The following is a 13,826-nucleotide window of genomic DNA, read 5'->3' as shown; positions in this document are numbered from 1 at the left end:
GTATAAACAAACACACAAAATATATTAATTTAAATTTAATAATATTATTGAGTGTTGGTAAACCTTCTTCTATAATGTTTTAAGAACTTTTAACCCACTTTACATATAGACCTCTGCTTACCGCATTAGCAGTGCCCTCGAGTGTAATGTCCTGTAACTGAGTCACGCACAAATGAATGCCAGTTTCCAAATAACAAATAACAAACAAAAACAGAAACCCCCAGAAGAGCGCAATAACAAATCAAAGAGAATCGCACAAACAAGTTGAGAATGTTGCAGTCCAGCGGCCACGGCCGAGCGGCTTGAACCGGTCCTGTCCGTGCTCGGTGGCGGTGGGCTGGCTGGCTGCTGCTGCTGGGCTTTAAATGCCTTGGCCAAGTGCGAGCAGCGCTCAGTTAACAAGTGAACGTCGAACGCAGAACACCGAACAGGTCCATCATCGCAGCTCATAGCTCACAGCTCACAGCTCAGAAAGCATCAGCGCAGTAGACCAAAAGATTTGGTTCGAAACGGAAACAAAGTGCGACAAGTGCTAATAATTAAAAGGCACTTACCTAAAGTACACGGTGAGTGGAGCTTTATTAAATATTTGCATGTCCAAACACTTAAAGTGCTCTGGCAACATAATTACTCAATGGAAAACGGACTCACATCATTTTATTTTCTGTGCTATCACGGCGTATACGCAACTGTTGCTTGAGGGTCTGGCCTAATTATTAAGTGTATGCAGAATTCCTTCATTTGGACTAACAAGTTGTGTATCTACGAACAAAACAAAGTTTAAATCTTTAGCAGCGGGCAAAAAGTTGCTGCCTCCAATGCCAACTTGTTTGCCGTTGCGTTGCTTTGCTTTCAAGTGAATTAAATTGAGATAAATACGAAAACGAACCTGAAATTCTAATTAACAAATTATTTACACTGAGCCGTAAGTAATGCAAAAGCCCCAAAATCGTGCATATTTATGCATGCAACATTATGAAAATGAATTCTAACAGACTAGGGCATGTGTGTATACATGTGTCGCAGTGTGTTTACATACATATGTATGTACATATGTTTGTATACATGTGTCTACATTAATTCATTGCTGGACCGCAGCTGCTGTACTGATTAGCATTATCTTTATACATTTTATTCACTACATTTTAATTATAAAAAACTTGATATCAACATTCCCATGCACATTTTTTCCCATTGCTTACCTAACACGCTCAGATAAGAGCATCATCGATTTAATTTAGTTGTTAATTATTATATTGCAACGAGCCTAAAATGAGCGAGCTACCCACTAATACCACTAACAAACCTACGCAAACTAACGGTAATGCTAAAGCAAACGCCAAGGTGGAAGATAAATTGGATCCCAAGGTTTCGGTATGTCGAGCATATCCCATATCCCATATCCCATATCCCATTCCGTACTAATCAGTGTACCGCACTCTCCACTTTAAGATCGACATGGAGGCACCGGAGTTCAAGGACTTTGCCAAATCAATGGTGGATTATATAGCCGAATATTTGGAGAACATACGAGACAGGTAAGCAAAATTGTCGCGAGAGACAGTCAGGCAGGGTGTGAGTAAGTGTTTCAGATTAATTTTAATTGAAGGCATTCGATACACACTCGTACATGGAAATATTTTTTATAAATATATTGGCTGTTGATTGACCTCAGCGTGTGGTGTTAATTTGAAAGTTCGTTCTGTTCGATTTCAAGCAAGTGAATGACATTTAGCACACGCGGCACTGTGCGTTAGTCATGGGAAAGTCTCTCCGCTTCCCGTTCCGATCTGATCTGACCTTTGTTTTGTTACATGTGTATATACATATGTACATATACATACATACATACATATGTATGTGTATGCACGCTCGCTCGCTTTCAGCGGCCTTGGCAACGCTCTTCTAATGCTAAACACTTTCATTTTTGTTAATTTGTATGTGTTTCTGCAGCTAATCGCTCATTACAGCATTCAAAAATGTTTAAGTGTTGGCGTTTCAAGGTCGGGCTTGGGCGCAGACGTGCATTGCCGTTCCATTCCATTGTTCTTTGGCAAGTCTAACGGCTTCGTTTTCTTTTCCATTGCCTTGAATATTGATGGTAGTTGTATTGGGCAACACAATAACTAAGCACTGAATAATACCTGAAAAGATTTGGAATTGACAGCATTAAACTAGCAGTTTACACACCCATTGCCCATTGATCTTCTTTGCATTTATTACTCATGTTTTTACTAAGAAACATTTTCTAGCAGCGTAAATGTTGGGCATATTAGGGTGAACCTTCCTTCGGAGTTTATAAAATCCGAATTCGAATAATTCAATTATCTTGCCTTTGCCTTCGTTCACTTCTGTGCACAGATAATAGCTATTGATTTCTTATTTAAACTGGCAACAACAATCTGGGGATACAAGGAGACGTCTTCCCCACTGCGGAGTCTAGTCGTGCTCCATCCCATGAAGTAATTATATAAGGAGGTCTCGTCGGCAAAATTTCTTCCCTAACAATGCTGTCAATAAGTGCGAGTGCAAGGGCTCTGCGCTGCAAGTGTGAGGGAAACGACAATGGAGTGTGTTGATTAACCGTTTAATGGCATGGGGCTTAAAGTTGACCATTGCAAGAAAAATAGTTGAAAAGTCCGAAAACGAAGCGATTAGGCAGCCGACGAGACCTCCTTATATCATTTCTTCAGGCTCCTTCCCATTCTCTCCGAGCGTGTTGAAAATGTTATTGCTCCTCACACAGCGGTAAACGTCTACTTGTTTGTAATTCACCATGCCCACACCCACCCGTACAATGAATCCGCTTGGGGCTGTGCTTGTGTGCGTAATTAAGTTTGAAATGCAATTAGGAGCAAGAGTTTACTGAATAGATGGGTACACAACTGTAAATTAATGCAATTTGTCGCCTTTCAGACGTGTCCTGCCCGAGGTAAAGCCCGGATACTTGAAGCCACTGATACCGGATGCAGCACCCGAGAAGCCCGAGAGCTGGCAGGACGTGATGCAGGACATCGAACGTGTGATTATGCCGGGTGTGACGCACTGGCACAGTCCCAAGTTTCACGCCTACTTCCCCACGGCCAACTCCTATCCGGCCATTGTGGCAGACATGCTGAGTGGAGCGATCGCGTGCATTGGCTTCACCTGGATCGCCAGTCCCGCCTGCACCGAGCTGGAGGTGGCCATGATGGACTGGCTGGGCAAGATGATCGATTTGCCTGCCGAGTTCCTGGCCTGTTCGGGCGGCAAGGGTGGCGGTGTCATTCAGGGCACAGCCAGTGAGTCCACCCTGGTGGCCCTGCTCGGCGCCAAAGCGAAGAAGGTGAAAGAGGTGCAGGCTGAGCATCCGGATTGGGACGAGCACACGATCATTGGCAAACTCGTCGGCTACTGCTCGGATCAGGCGCATTCCTCTGTGGAGCGAGCGGGACTCCTGGGAGGCGTCAAGCTGCGTTCGGTGGCGTCGGACAACAGTCGCATGCGCGGTGATGCGCTGGAGAAGGCCATAAAGGAGGATCTGGAGAATGGTCTGATACCCTTCTATGCTGTGGTCACTCTGGGCACAACCAACTCGTGCGCCTTCGACCGCCTGGACGAATGTGGCCCTGTGGGCAACAAGCACAATGTGTGGATCCACGTGGATGCCGCCTACGCTGGCTCCGCTTTCATCTGCCCGGAGTATCGGCATCTGATGAAGGGCATCGAGACGGCCGACTCGTTCAACTTTAATCCCCACAAATGGATGCTGGTGAACTTCGATTGCTCGGCCATGTGGCTCAAGGATCCAAGCTGGGTGGTGAACGCGTTCAATGTGGATCCGCTCTACCTGAAGCACGACATGCAAGGCTCTGCTCCGGACTACCGCCACTGGCAGATCCCGCTCGGCAGACGCTTCCGCGCCCTCAAGCTCTGGTTCGTGCTGCGGCTGTACGGCGTGGAGAACCTGCAGGCACACATTCGTCGCCACTGCAACTTTGCCACACAATTTGGGGAGTTGGCCGTCGCAGACTCACGCTTCGAGCTGGCCGCTGAAGTGAACATGGGCCTCGTCTGCTTCCGTTTGAAGGGCAGCAACGAGCGCAACGAGGCGCTGCTCAAGCGCATCAACGGCCGTGGAAATATTCACATGGTGCCAGCGAAGATCAAGGACGTTTACTTCCTGCGAATGGCCGTCTGCTCGCGCTTTACCAAATCCGAGGACATGGTGTACACCTGGAATGAGGTCAGTGCTGCAGCCACCGAAGAAATTGAAGCCGCGAAGTAAGACAGTCAGCCGTTGATGAAGGACTGAGGAATTGTGACATGTTTAGGGAATTTACATCGCAATAAGATGGATGGGGAGCAGCCCGTTCATCGCCACATCATAATCTAGTATCTAATCATCGTTGTTGTTGTTTGTTGTTCATGCTTTAAATTTACTATTATGCTACTTCTAATTAAACGTATCTGCTTACAAGTATTCCAATAATTGCAACTAAATTTTGACTAGAATTTTGTGCTCAATTGTACTGCTTGATGTTATAGTAGTCGATGATACGCTGCGCCTCGCGTATGCCACTCGAACGCGCTGCATCGATGGTGCCAAAGCCATGCAGCGCGGTGGCATCGCCAGCAAAGAGCAGGCTGGGCGCTTTGCCACCAAGTGGTGCAGCCAGACGCTGGACATCGCGTGCGCTGCTGCTGGTGGAGTAGTACGGACGGCCACCGAGATAGCAGGCGGAGGTGGTCCAGCTGGAGCGCAGCATTTCGTTTGGGTAGGGCACCAAATGGTTGCTAATACATTTCCGCAGAAGCTTTGTTATGTGCTCCAAGAGCTTCTCGTCCGGCAGCTTCTCAATCTCCTCGTAGTAGCCACCACCAACGCGTACCTCCAGCACGTGCTGGCTGCTGGGCACCTGGGTTATTTCCACCACCTGTTGTGTCCAGCTGCGTTCGGCCACACGATCGATGAGAGTGCCAAGCGGTCGCAGGTTGCTCCTCAGCCAAAGGCTGATTGGCCGCCTGTAGGAGAGATAGATCTTCACGGGCCCCGGCCCGTAGCCCAGATTGTGTATGGCCATCAGTTTTTCCTGTGGCAGCGTTGGGGTGAACAGCATGCCAGCAAAGTTCTTGAGCACACCCAGGGGCAGAGTGCAAATGATGTGATCTGCAGAGTACAAACTTCCGTCCAGGCAGCCAACGCTTTTGTGTTCTCCGACTGCCGATGGCGTCCATTGTATCTGGCCCACGGGCTTGCCCGTTTGCAGCTGCTCCCTGCCCAGAGTTTGAGTCAGCTCCTCCACAATGTTGTCCAGGCCGGTGGGCACATAGATGGGACTGGGATAAGCTTGCACGGGGCAGCTGGTAATGTGCTCGATGTTGACGTACTCCAAGCAGCAGCCCAGGACGCTGCTGAATTCCTTGAACAGCGACTGAAAGACCTCCCGCGCAGTGTGCTGCTCATCTGGCTTAAAAGCGAGTCCGATGGCCTTGTCGCTCTCCGTCTTAAAGTAGGCCATCACATTGTCCAGCGAGTGCAGGTCCCGGCCAGCCTTGACTTTGTCGGAGACCTTCAAGCCCCCACACAGCTGACGGAATAGAGCATCGATCAGATCAACCATGGCTGGATTTACTTTGTTCTGTTCGTTGTCGTGGTCCACTTTGACGTACTGGGCCCTCTCCGGCTGCTTGATCCGCTTGCCCAGACCCTCGACATTGCGTAGCAGCTCGTACGTGGAGTCTTGAGACCCATCAATGGGCACCCACTTGGCACCTAGCTCGCAGAATGTGTCGCCAAAGCGCTGGGAGTTGATGCGTCCGCCATAACGTTCGGTGGCCTCCAGCACGACGGTCCTCCGAAATCCATGCGACAGCAAGTGCTGAGCGGCTGACAGACCAGCCAGACCGGCGCCTATAACCACGATTCTCGCATTTCCACGTGCCGCCTCCAGATCCAGATTGACGCTGCCTGTGCCTTGGGTTGGGCGGCTGAGATCCGATTGGAGTGCCGTGGCATTGTACAAGCTGCGTCTGATGGATCGCTGATGCTGTTTACATTTGATTATGTGACGCATCTCGCTGGCAGCCGCGTCCGTTTGTCTAGGTGATGGCTGCAGCAACACTTACCATTGCATAGCAAGCAATACTTTGCAATTTCGAATGTGTGTTGGCGTTGTGCCTGGCCTGCTTGGATGAGCAAAAACAAACAAAATAAATATTCAAGGACGGTGTCAAGTGATGACTGTTACTCCAGGCGCCCCTTTCCAGAGCCACCGTTTGGAGCACCATTTCAAATACGAACCCCAGAAGCCCAGCAGCGTCTTTTGCTTATTAACGGCGCCTTGGCAAGCTATAAAACTCTCCGAAACTAAAAAACTAAAATTGTATAATTGTTTGTTTATATTTTGGTTTCCAGTGTGACCGCGGCATTATCGATCACATATACCGTCAGGGCCTCGTAAATATTCCAAAAAATATCATTGCAACTTCAAAATATACCGAAAATATACCGTTGTCTTAAATCAGATTCCTCGATTTTGATGTTCTATTTGATATTACTAGCTTGCAAAGACATTCATCACTGAAGCAATAATTTTATCCGATTAAAGAATCAATTTTGCTTATTATAAATAGTCATTTTTATTGTATTGTATACCTTATGACCTTATATTTTACAAATTTGTATTTGAATTTTTCATCCAAATAACCGCTTCTGGAAGCAAGGGAGCTTAGTGTTCAGTATGTAAATGTATGTAACATGTAGAAACACATGTATGTTAATTGATATCATTGAAAATATCATTGAAGGAGGAAAATAAATTAAATTTTTTTTCCTGAAAATTTGCAGAAAGGAAGGCAGTTTTCTATCTTTACAACATAACATAATTGGTGCACTCAGCTCTGTAATTTTACTCGAATCATCATTCAATTCTGCACAAGATTGGTTCATGACTTCTTTGTATTACAAAATAAGGTTCAAACAAAATACCTAACGTATTTGACCGCTTGTCAACAGGTTGTATGTTACAATTTGGTTTGTTTCCCGTCTGGCAGCGCCGGCCAGCTCATAGCCCCAGGGCTGGGTAGTTCCACTTGGCCGCCAAATTTAAACAGAAGTTTGGATCACGACTTATCGGAACATCTTTACAGACACAGAACCTACAATAGACAGCAAAAATCATAAAGTAACAAAACCAATTAACTCACACTTAGCATTTCGCTGTTCGCTGTTATTTTCAAAATTAAAGTGAATTTATTGCTAAAAACTACAAAGCAAACTAAGGACATCCTAAACATAAATAGTTCAATTGTATATAAATCCGGGCGCTATGCCCGTCACTGCGACTTCTCATGGGTGCCGCCGCCATCACTGGCCAGATGCATCTGAAAGTGCTGCGTGAGGTCAGAGACATTGGAGGGTTTCCGGGCGACTTCAGCCAGCGATTTCTCAGCCAGGTGCGCCGTCAGCTGCGACTCGATCTCTGTCCAGGCAAACTCAATGTCGGATGGCTTGGCATCCATGCCGCAAACGGCAAATCTTAGGAACTGGCGCCCCGCATGCTCGGCCTTCACCATGTAGATCTTCTTGCGCTCCATGAGTCGCTGCAGCAGCTGCGTTGTGTTCTCATTGTCCCCTCTGGGACGGAAGCAGACCAGTCCCAGTGCTTGGGGGGCAACCATCTCAAAACGCGAATCGTTCCTCACAAATGACTCGAACTGCTGGGCCAGAGCGATGTGCTTGCGGACGTGATTGCGCAGTCCTTCGGCGCCCAGCGTGCGGAAAGTAATCCACACCTTGAGGGCACGGAAACGGCGACCAAGGGGGATCTGCCAGTGGCGAAAATCCGGTATCTGCGATTGGCCCTCGTGCTTGTGCTTCAGGTAAATGCGATCCACATTGAAGCTGTCCACCACCTTGTTGGCGTCCCTCAGCCACATGGCCGAGCAGTCAAAGTTAACCAGCATGAACTTGTGCAGATTGAAGTTCAGCGAGTCCACGCGATCCAGACCCCTGCGCAGCTCCGCGCACTCTTCCAGGGCAAAGCCACCCCCGGCGTAGGCTGCGTCCACGTGGAGCCACACCTTCGAGGCTTGGCAGACATCGGCCAGCGATTCGATGTCGTCGTAGGCGCACGTCCCTGTGGTGCCCAAGGTGGCAATGCATATGACTGGTATCAGTCCAGCGGCCACATCCTCCTCGATTGCCTTCCTCAGCGTATCGCCGCGCAGAATGAGGTCCTCGTCGGCTGGCAACAACTTAATGGGCATGGCCGCCAGCACTCCCGCCTTCTCGATGCAACTGTTGCTCTGGTCGGAGGAGTAGGCTATCAGCTTGCCCCGCACTTCGCTCTCACTCAGCTCGGGATGCGTCTCCTTGCAGCTGAGCACCGCCTGCTCCCGTGCGGCCAGCACAGCCACCAGCACGGCCTCGCTCGCTGAGCCCTGGATGACACCACCGCCAGGCCCATCGCTGGCATGCTGGAAGTGCTCGGGCAGCTTGAGGAACTTGGCCAGCCAGTCCATAACGACCACTTCCAGCTCCGTGCAGGCGGGACTGCAAATCTAAAAGGAGGAAAAGTAGCTTTAAGTTTGTAGTGATAATAGTTATGAGAATGATTCGGTGGATCATTTGCCCATTGTTCAGGCGAAGTCAAAGCTTCATCTTCAATTCGCGATTGATTTAAATTCACTCTCTTCCAGCTTCGATCTTCAATCCGTTGCAGTCGGTCAAACCAGTTTATCGAGTTCTCGGGGCCCCACTTTCACTCTCCACACAATGGGCGCCCATTCAGCTGACCAAAACAATGAGATTTCTCCGCTCCGACTGCGACCTACCCAGCTGAAACCGATGATGCCGAACCCACTGGCCAGCATCTCACCCACAATGGAGGGATACGAGGTGCTGGTGGGATAATATCCATGCATATTGGGCGACTGCCAGTGCGTGATGCCCGGCTTGATCACACGATTAATGTCGCTCAGCACCTCGGTCCAAGGTTCAGGCTCCTCGGGCATCTGTTTGGGCAAGAGATCCAAGAGATATCCAGGCTCCACAGTGGGCAGCACCTCATGGTCGCGTATATTCTCCAGATAGTCGGCCACAAAGTCAACTGCTGCTTTGCCAAATTCCCGAAACTCCTTGGCATCCATGGCGTTACTTATCGCTTTTCTATTTGCACTTTTCACGTTCTGTTTGCTTTCGACTCGCTTTTGTTTACACTGTGCAAAACAAACGACAAATCTCCGCTGATGCTTCGCTACGCAGCCTGAAGTTCAGTGTGAAGCCGCACAGCGATGACCAGCGGCTTTTATAGACTCCGCCAGCCGGTTGGTTGCCCCGCTAACACACACCTTACTCTCTGACAGTGCCCAGCGGGACGGTGTCACGGTGTCACGGTGCAGATCTAATCGCTGAGTGGAGATTAGGGAAACGGTAATAGGCCCGATCGTGGATTTATGACGATCATATAATTTGCGTGACTATCGACAAACAATTAGTTGGCAATTTCCTTAATCATCATTAAGTTTGTTGAAGCTATAATCTGCCTGCCCAATCAGGCAGATCGTTATAGCGGGGGTGTTCGCTGGTTGAGTTCTTGATGGCCCAAGTTGGTTTGTTTTCCCATTGAACTATCTTTGAGAAGAGCTAACACAAGTGGTAGCTTTCGGGTACCACTACTTTATCTCTATCCCTTTCTAGCGCTCGTATTTTTGAGCGTGGTGAATAAGTTAGTGGTCCTCGCACAGCGGATACTGTCACCTTGTTAGAGATTTCACCATGGGGTCGCAATCATCATTCATACCTCAGCTCATGAAGCAACTATATAAGGAGGTCTCGTCGGTGGCAGAGTTACTACTTCTGCTACTTCTGCCTATTTTCAGTGCTCGTTTGCTTGTCAATGCGGAAGGTTACAGCGAGAGCCCTTTCACTCGCACTTTGCACTCGCAAGTTCTGCTTATTTTTGCCGACGAGACCTCCTTATATAGTTGCTTCATGCCTCAGCTTTTCTCTTTTCACATGTTCTTTGCGCTTTCGCTCTTAGCTCTTAGCTAAAGGTGCTTGGTATTCTCTTAACGCAACCGACGCTCCGCTCTCTTTCCGCTACGCTCTTCGCTTGCAGCATTTATGCACTTGTAATCTTCCAATCTCAGGTTGAAAAGAGGGTTTAAAAATGGTGTTTCGATTCCTGACTCATTTAAATTAGATTTAAATAAATTAAAAACTAATACAAAAACCTTTTAAAAAAAGCTTTGGATTTTAGTTTCTCTCTTACCCAACTAAAGCCTAAGACTCCAATGCCCGCAATCAGCAGCTCCCCCACGATTGATCCTGCCGATGAGGAGGATGGAAAGAAGGCATTGAAGTACGGAGACTGCCAATGTGTGAGTCCGGGTAGGATGATGTGCTCCAGATCTTTGAGCACCTCGCGCCAGTGCTCTGGCTTTTCTGGTATTTCCTTGGGCAGCTGATTGATCACGCTATACGGAGCCACGCTGGGCAGGACATCTCTGTGGGATACGGAAAATAGGAGATTGAATAAAGCAACACCACACACGGACGAACACACACCTCTCACGAATACCGCTCAGATAGTTGATAATAAATTCAATGGAGGCGTGGCCGAACTCGCGAAACTCATCAAAGTCCATGGCGATGAGTGGGGATTGTCCTGGCTGGGGGAGCGATGGAGTTTTGGTTTTTTAGCCGCTGTCTTAGATCCGTTCCGCGCTTGTGCACCGCTGACATTCGAGTCTACAAATGAGCTGGCTGCGCTTTAACCAAGCTTCCATGAGATCCGAAAAGTCGAGCGTCGCCGCGTAGGCCGCCGCCGCTGCTCCGTAAAAGCGAATGAAAAATGGTTAATAAAAATCCGGCTATGTGTGAAAATGTGCACTGGCAGCAAGTTGTTGTTTTTGGGCAGTGCGACGACTGTCGGCCCATTGCCGAGATTTATGTTTATGTAACAAGACGACAGACAAAAGTGAAAAACGTCGAAGAAAAGTTAAATGAAATAGACTTTAATTGTTGAATAAAGACAATAAGCGGCCGAGCATTACCAGCCATTGTCATCATCTATTCATTTCCTCCCCGCACTGCTTACTGCTTACTGCCTACTGTGTTGTGTCTCTCTCTCAATCCGGTTTCATTTGATCGTGTCAGCAACAATTAACTGCCCCAAGTCGAGCTCATTTGGCAAACTATTTGACGTGGTTAACCATTAACAGCTCCATTAGATGGCCAACACCTGAGTCGCCGCTGCCGCACAACAAAGCCCTCAAATATTTGAAAGTCAAAGTCGATTTTGTAAGCGCAGGCCCCCCAGCGGAAGTGCATCAACTTGAAGTCTGGATGGATCACATGGTCCGTATTGGCCCCGTATTGCATCGGACTGAATATTGAATTCATTTCATCAGACATTCATCCCATTTCAGGGTCACGATGCGTCTTATTTGGTTTTTTGTGTTAACCTATTTATGTACCTTGGACTTGTGGAGTGGAAGGGTATGCTGTCTTCTTTTAGATGTATGAAACACAAGGCGGATGAAAGGACTTTTCCATGGCTTTAGGGAAATAATAAATCTGTTTGTAAACTGACGCCATTTTGCGTGAATCCAGATGATGGATGTGATGCATGTACCCATTTATATCTATATTTTAGCTACAAGAGTGAAGAATGAAAACTAAACAGATTAAGTTACATAGTTTTGGAAAGCTAACACAAAAAAAGTATATTTATCTACATTTTTCATTTGAAATCTAAACATTTCCCAGGCGGTAAGCTGAAGCTACAAAGTGTTCAGGGGTCTGCCATTCATCAGTATTGTAAGGTTCATTTCCCCCAGATGTAAGATACATATGTACATACATATATGCACGTACATACATACATACATACATATGTATAAATAAACCTGCAACAGTGTGATTTCACAGCAGTCTGGATGCAAAGTTTGGTTACTCTAGCTCTTATGGTCTCTGATTTCTGATAGGGTCGGAAACGTTTCCTTCTGTGCTTCGACCCCAAATCCATTACACCCTATTTACTCTTCGAGTACCGTGTTTTAAAATGACTTTAGATCAAAACAATAATTCAAGAACCAAGACATCGCAAATGTGTCAGAAAAAGTCAGTATATATCATTTGTTGAGCCTAAACTTGATGAACTTGTTATGGTCCATGGTTATGGTCCGAGTTGCTTAATTTGGCGCCATTATTGGGAATAAACATGAAGCTTGCTCAGTCAAATGTCTTGGATCTTTTCCAATTTGGTATAAAAGTTATAATACCATTTTGTTCTTATTGCTTTAACTATGGTAAATGTGATTTAATTGCAATTATACATAAGTACGTAATATGTAATATGTTTCCACATATGCACAGTTGAATTGTTGAGCCATCTTTTGCCCAATGATTTGCACTGGAAGAGAATGATTCGATGTACTTGTCAATCGACCCATGCACGAGCAGCCAGCTGTTTACCTACCGCCCAACGCCCTGGAACGACCTGCTTCTGGTGTCCATCTTGTTTTTGTTGTGTTGCCCACTGGGATTGGGGCTGAAGCTGAAGCTGGTGCTGGGGTTGGGCTCTGGCTTTGGCTTTGGCACGGGGTTCAAAGTGTTTGGCTAAGTATTTGGCGCGCGCTCTAAGCGGCTCATAAATAAATTCGAAAACAAAATCGTTTTGCAGACGCAGGACAGGACCTCTGGCTGCACAGTGAGAGAGGGACGGGACGGAGTAGGCAGGAGGCAGCTGGAGGACGCTCCAGACAGACAGCGGACCCCCGTTTGCAGATACAGCAAGCACAGCACACGGCACGGCACGGGCATTCCAGTTCAGTTTCTTCCTCGTCTTTCGCTCTCTCTCTCTCTCTGTCTCGGTTTTTGTGAGTGCAAGTGAGAGTGCGCCTGCGCTGGAACGACTTTAACCCTAGAAATAAAAGACAAACTCACACACACACACACACGTACAGATGAGGGACACACCCACCCACTTACAGCCCGCTCGACACCCATCCAACCAAGCCGACTGTTTAATGGCGACGCTGGGTCGTAGGCGATAAGATAGCGGTACTTCTTGCGCATGTCCAAACACGTCTGTGCCGTGCCGTGCTGTGCATTGTTGCTGTTGCTGTTGCTTATCAACGATTTCCAATGCTTTCAATATAAAGGGGCGGGGCTTATGCCCTGGAAGGCTGCTTCTTGTCGTTGTTGTTGTCGCTTTTGCAGTTTTGTAGCTTTTGTTGCTTTTGTTGCCGTGACCGCGCGCGTATCGTATTGACTTGGACTTTTGAGTCGAGTTAAGTTTTCGTTTCTCATATTTGTTCGTTCTGCCAGCGTCGCAGTCGCTGCCTCTGACTTTTAAGTGCTGTTTACTGTTGTTTTGGGGCCACGAAGGTGTCGCCCGACGTTGGTTTTCCCTCTGGTTCTTGTTGTTGCTGCAGCAAAATTATCATTTTCCTTTTTTTACAGCCGTGAAGGAGCAATGGCAGTGGCTGTGGCAGAGGCCGAAGCTGCAGCAGCGTGAAATTCTTTGGGGGGGAAAGAATACACATTTTTGTTTTTCGGGGTAAAGTTTTTACGTTTTACAAATATTGTAATGCTCATTACAATGTGCGCCCACCACCCCACCACACAGGATATGCGCATGGCCAAAAAAACAAGCATAAAAATGTCATCGCCTCTCGCTGCTGGCGTCGCCGCTGCTGTCATTGTTCTTCTGCAGCGTGTCTCGTGTCGTATCGTACCATATTTAAGCATCATATAATTTGTGTCATATTAGGATCAATCGGCAGGGCACACAGCTGCACAAATGCATAGCAACATATGTGTGTCGGGGGGGACA

The 13,826-nt window shown here is 47.5% G+C and overlaps 3 protein-coding genes across 5 annotated transcripts; 1 reads left to right on the top strand and 2 right to left on the bottom strand.

Annotated features, from left to right (window-relative positions):
• Positions 1-405: 405 nt before the first annotated feature.
• Positions 406-4,462, top strand: LOC117902174 (aromatic-L-amino-acid decarboxylase). 2 transcript variants are annotated; one of them, XM_034813316.1, is made up of 3 exons: positions 406-566; positions 1,453-1,538; positions 2,917-4,462. In XM_034813316.1, exons 2-3 carry the CDS (start codon positions 1,459-1,461, stop codon positions 4,265-4,267), a joined length of 1,431 nt encoding a protein of 476 aa, XP_034669207.1. In that variant the 5' UTR covers positions 406-566; positions 1,453-1,458; the 3' UTR covers positions 4,268-4,462. The 2 variants fall into 2 exon arrangements, with proteins under 2 accessions (XP_034669207.1, XP_034669206.1); XM_034813315.1 differs by lacking the exon at positions 406-566 and adding an exon at positions 1,242-1,374.
• Positions 4,395-6,358, bottom strand: LOC117902173 (protein anon-37Cs). The gene is made up of 2 exons (XM_034813314.1): positions 6,284-6,358; positions 4,395-6,165 (listed from the first exon to the last, which is right to left on the bottom strand). The coding sequence occupies exon 2, from the start codon at positions 6,054-6,056 to the stop codon at positions 4,503-4,505; it is 1,554 nt and encodes a 517-aa protein (XP_034669205.1). The 5' UTR covers positions 6,057-6,165; positions 6,284-6,358; the 3' UTR covers positions 4,395-4,502.
• Positions 6,359-7,214: 856 nt separating this feature from the next.
• LOC117901688 (3,4-dihydroxyphenylacetaldehyde synthase 2) lies at positions 7,215-10,791 on the bottom strand. 2 transcript variants are annotated; one of them, XM_034812530.1, is made up of 3 exons: positions 10,553-10,791; positions 10,257-10,491; positions 7,215-8,544 (listed from the first exon to the last, which is right to left on the bottom strand). In XM_034812530.1, the coding sequence occupies exons 1-3, from the start codon at positions 10,630-10,632 to the stop codon at positions 7,318-7,320; spliced, it is 1,542 nt and encodes a 513-aa protein (XP_034668421.1). In that variant the 5' UTR covers positions 10,633-10,791; the 3' UTR covers positions 7,215-7,317. The 2 variants fall into 2 exon arrangements, with proteins under 2 accessions (XP_034668421.1, XP_034668422.1); XM_034812531.1 differs by lacking the exons at positions 10,257-10,491; positions 10,553-10,791 and adding an exon at positions 8,818-9,285.
• Between the last annotated feature and the right edge of the window lie 3,035 nt (positions 10,792-13,826).

This window comes from Drosophila subobscura, chromosome U (assembly GCF_008121235.1).
Source record: "Drosophila subobscura isolate 14011-0131.10 chromosome U, UCBerk_Dsub_1.0, whole genome shotgun sequence".
Taxonomy (NCBI): domain Eukaryota; kingdom Metazoa; phylum Arthropoda; class Insecta; order Diptera; family Drosophilidae; genus Drosophila; species Drosophila subobscura.
This window is presented reverse-complemented; position numbering and strand designations above follow the sequence as displayed.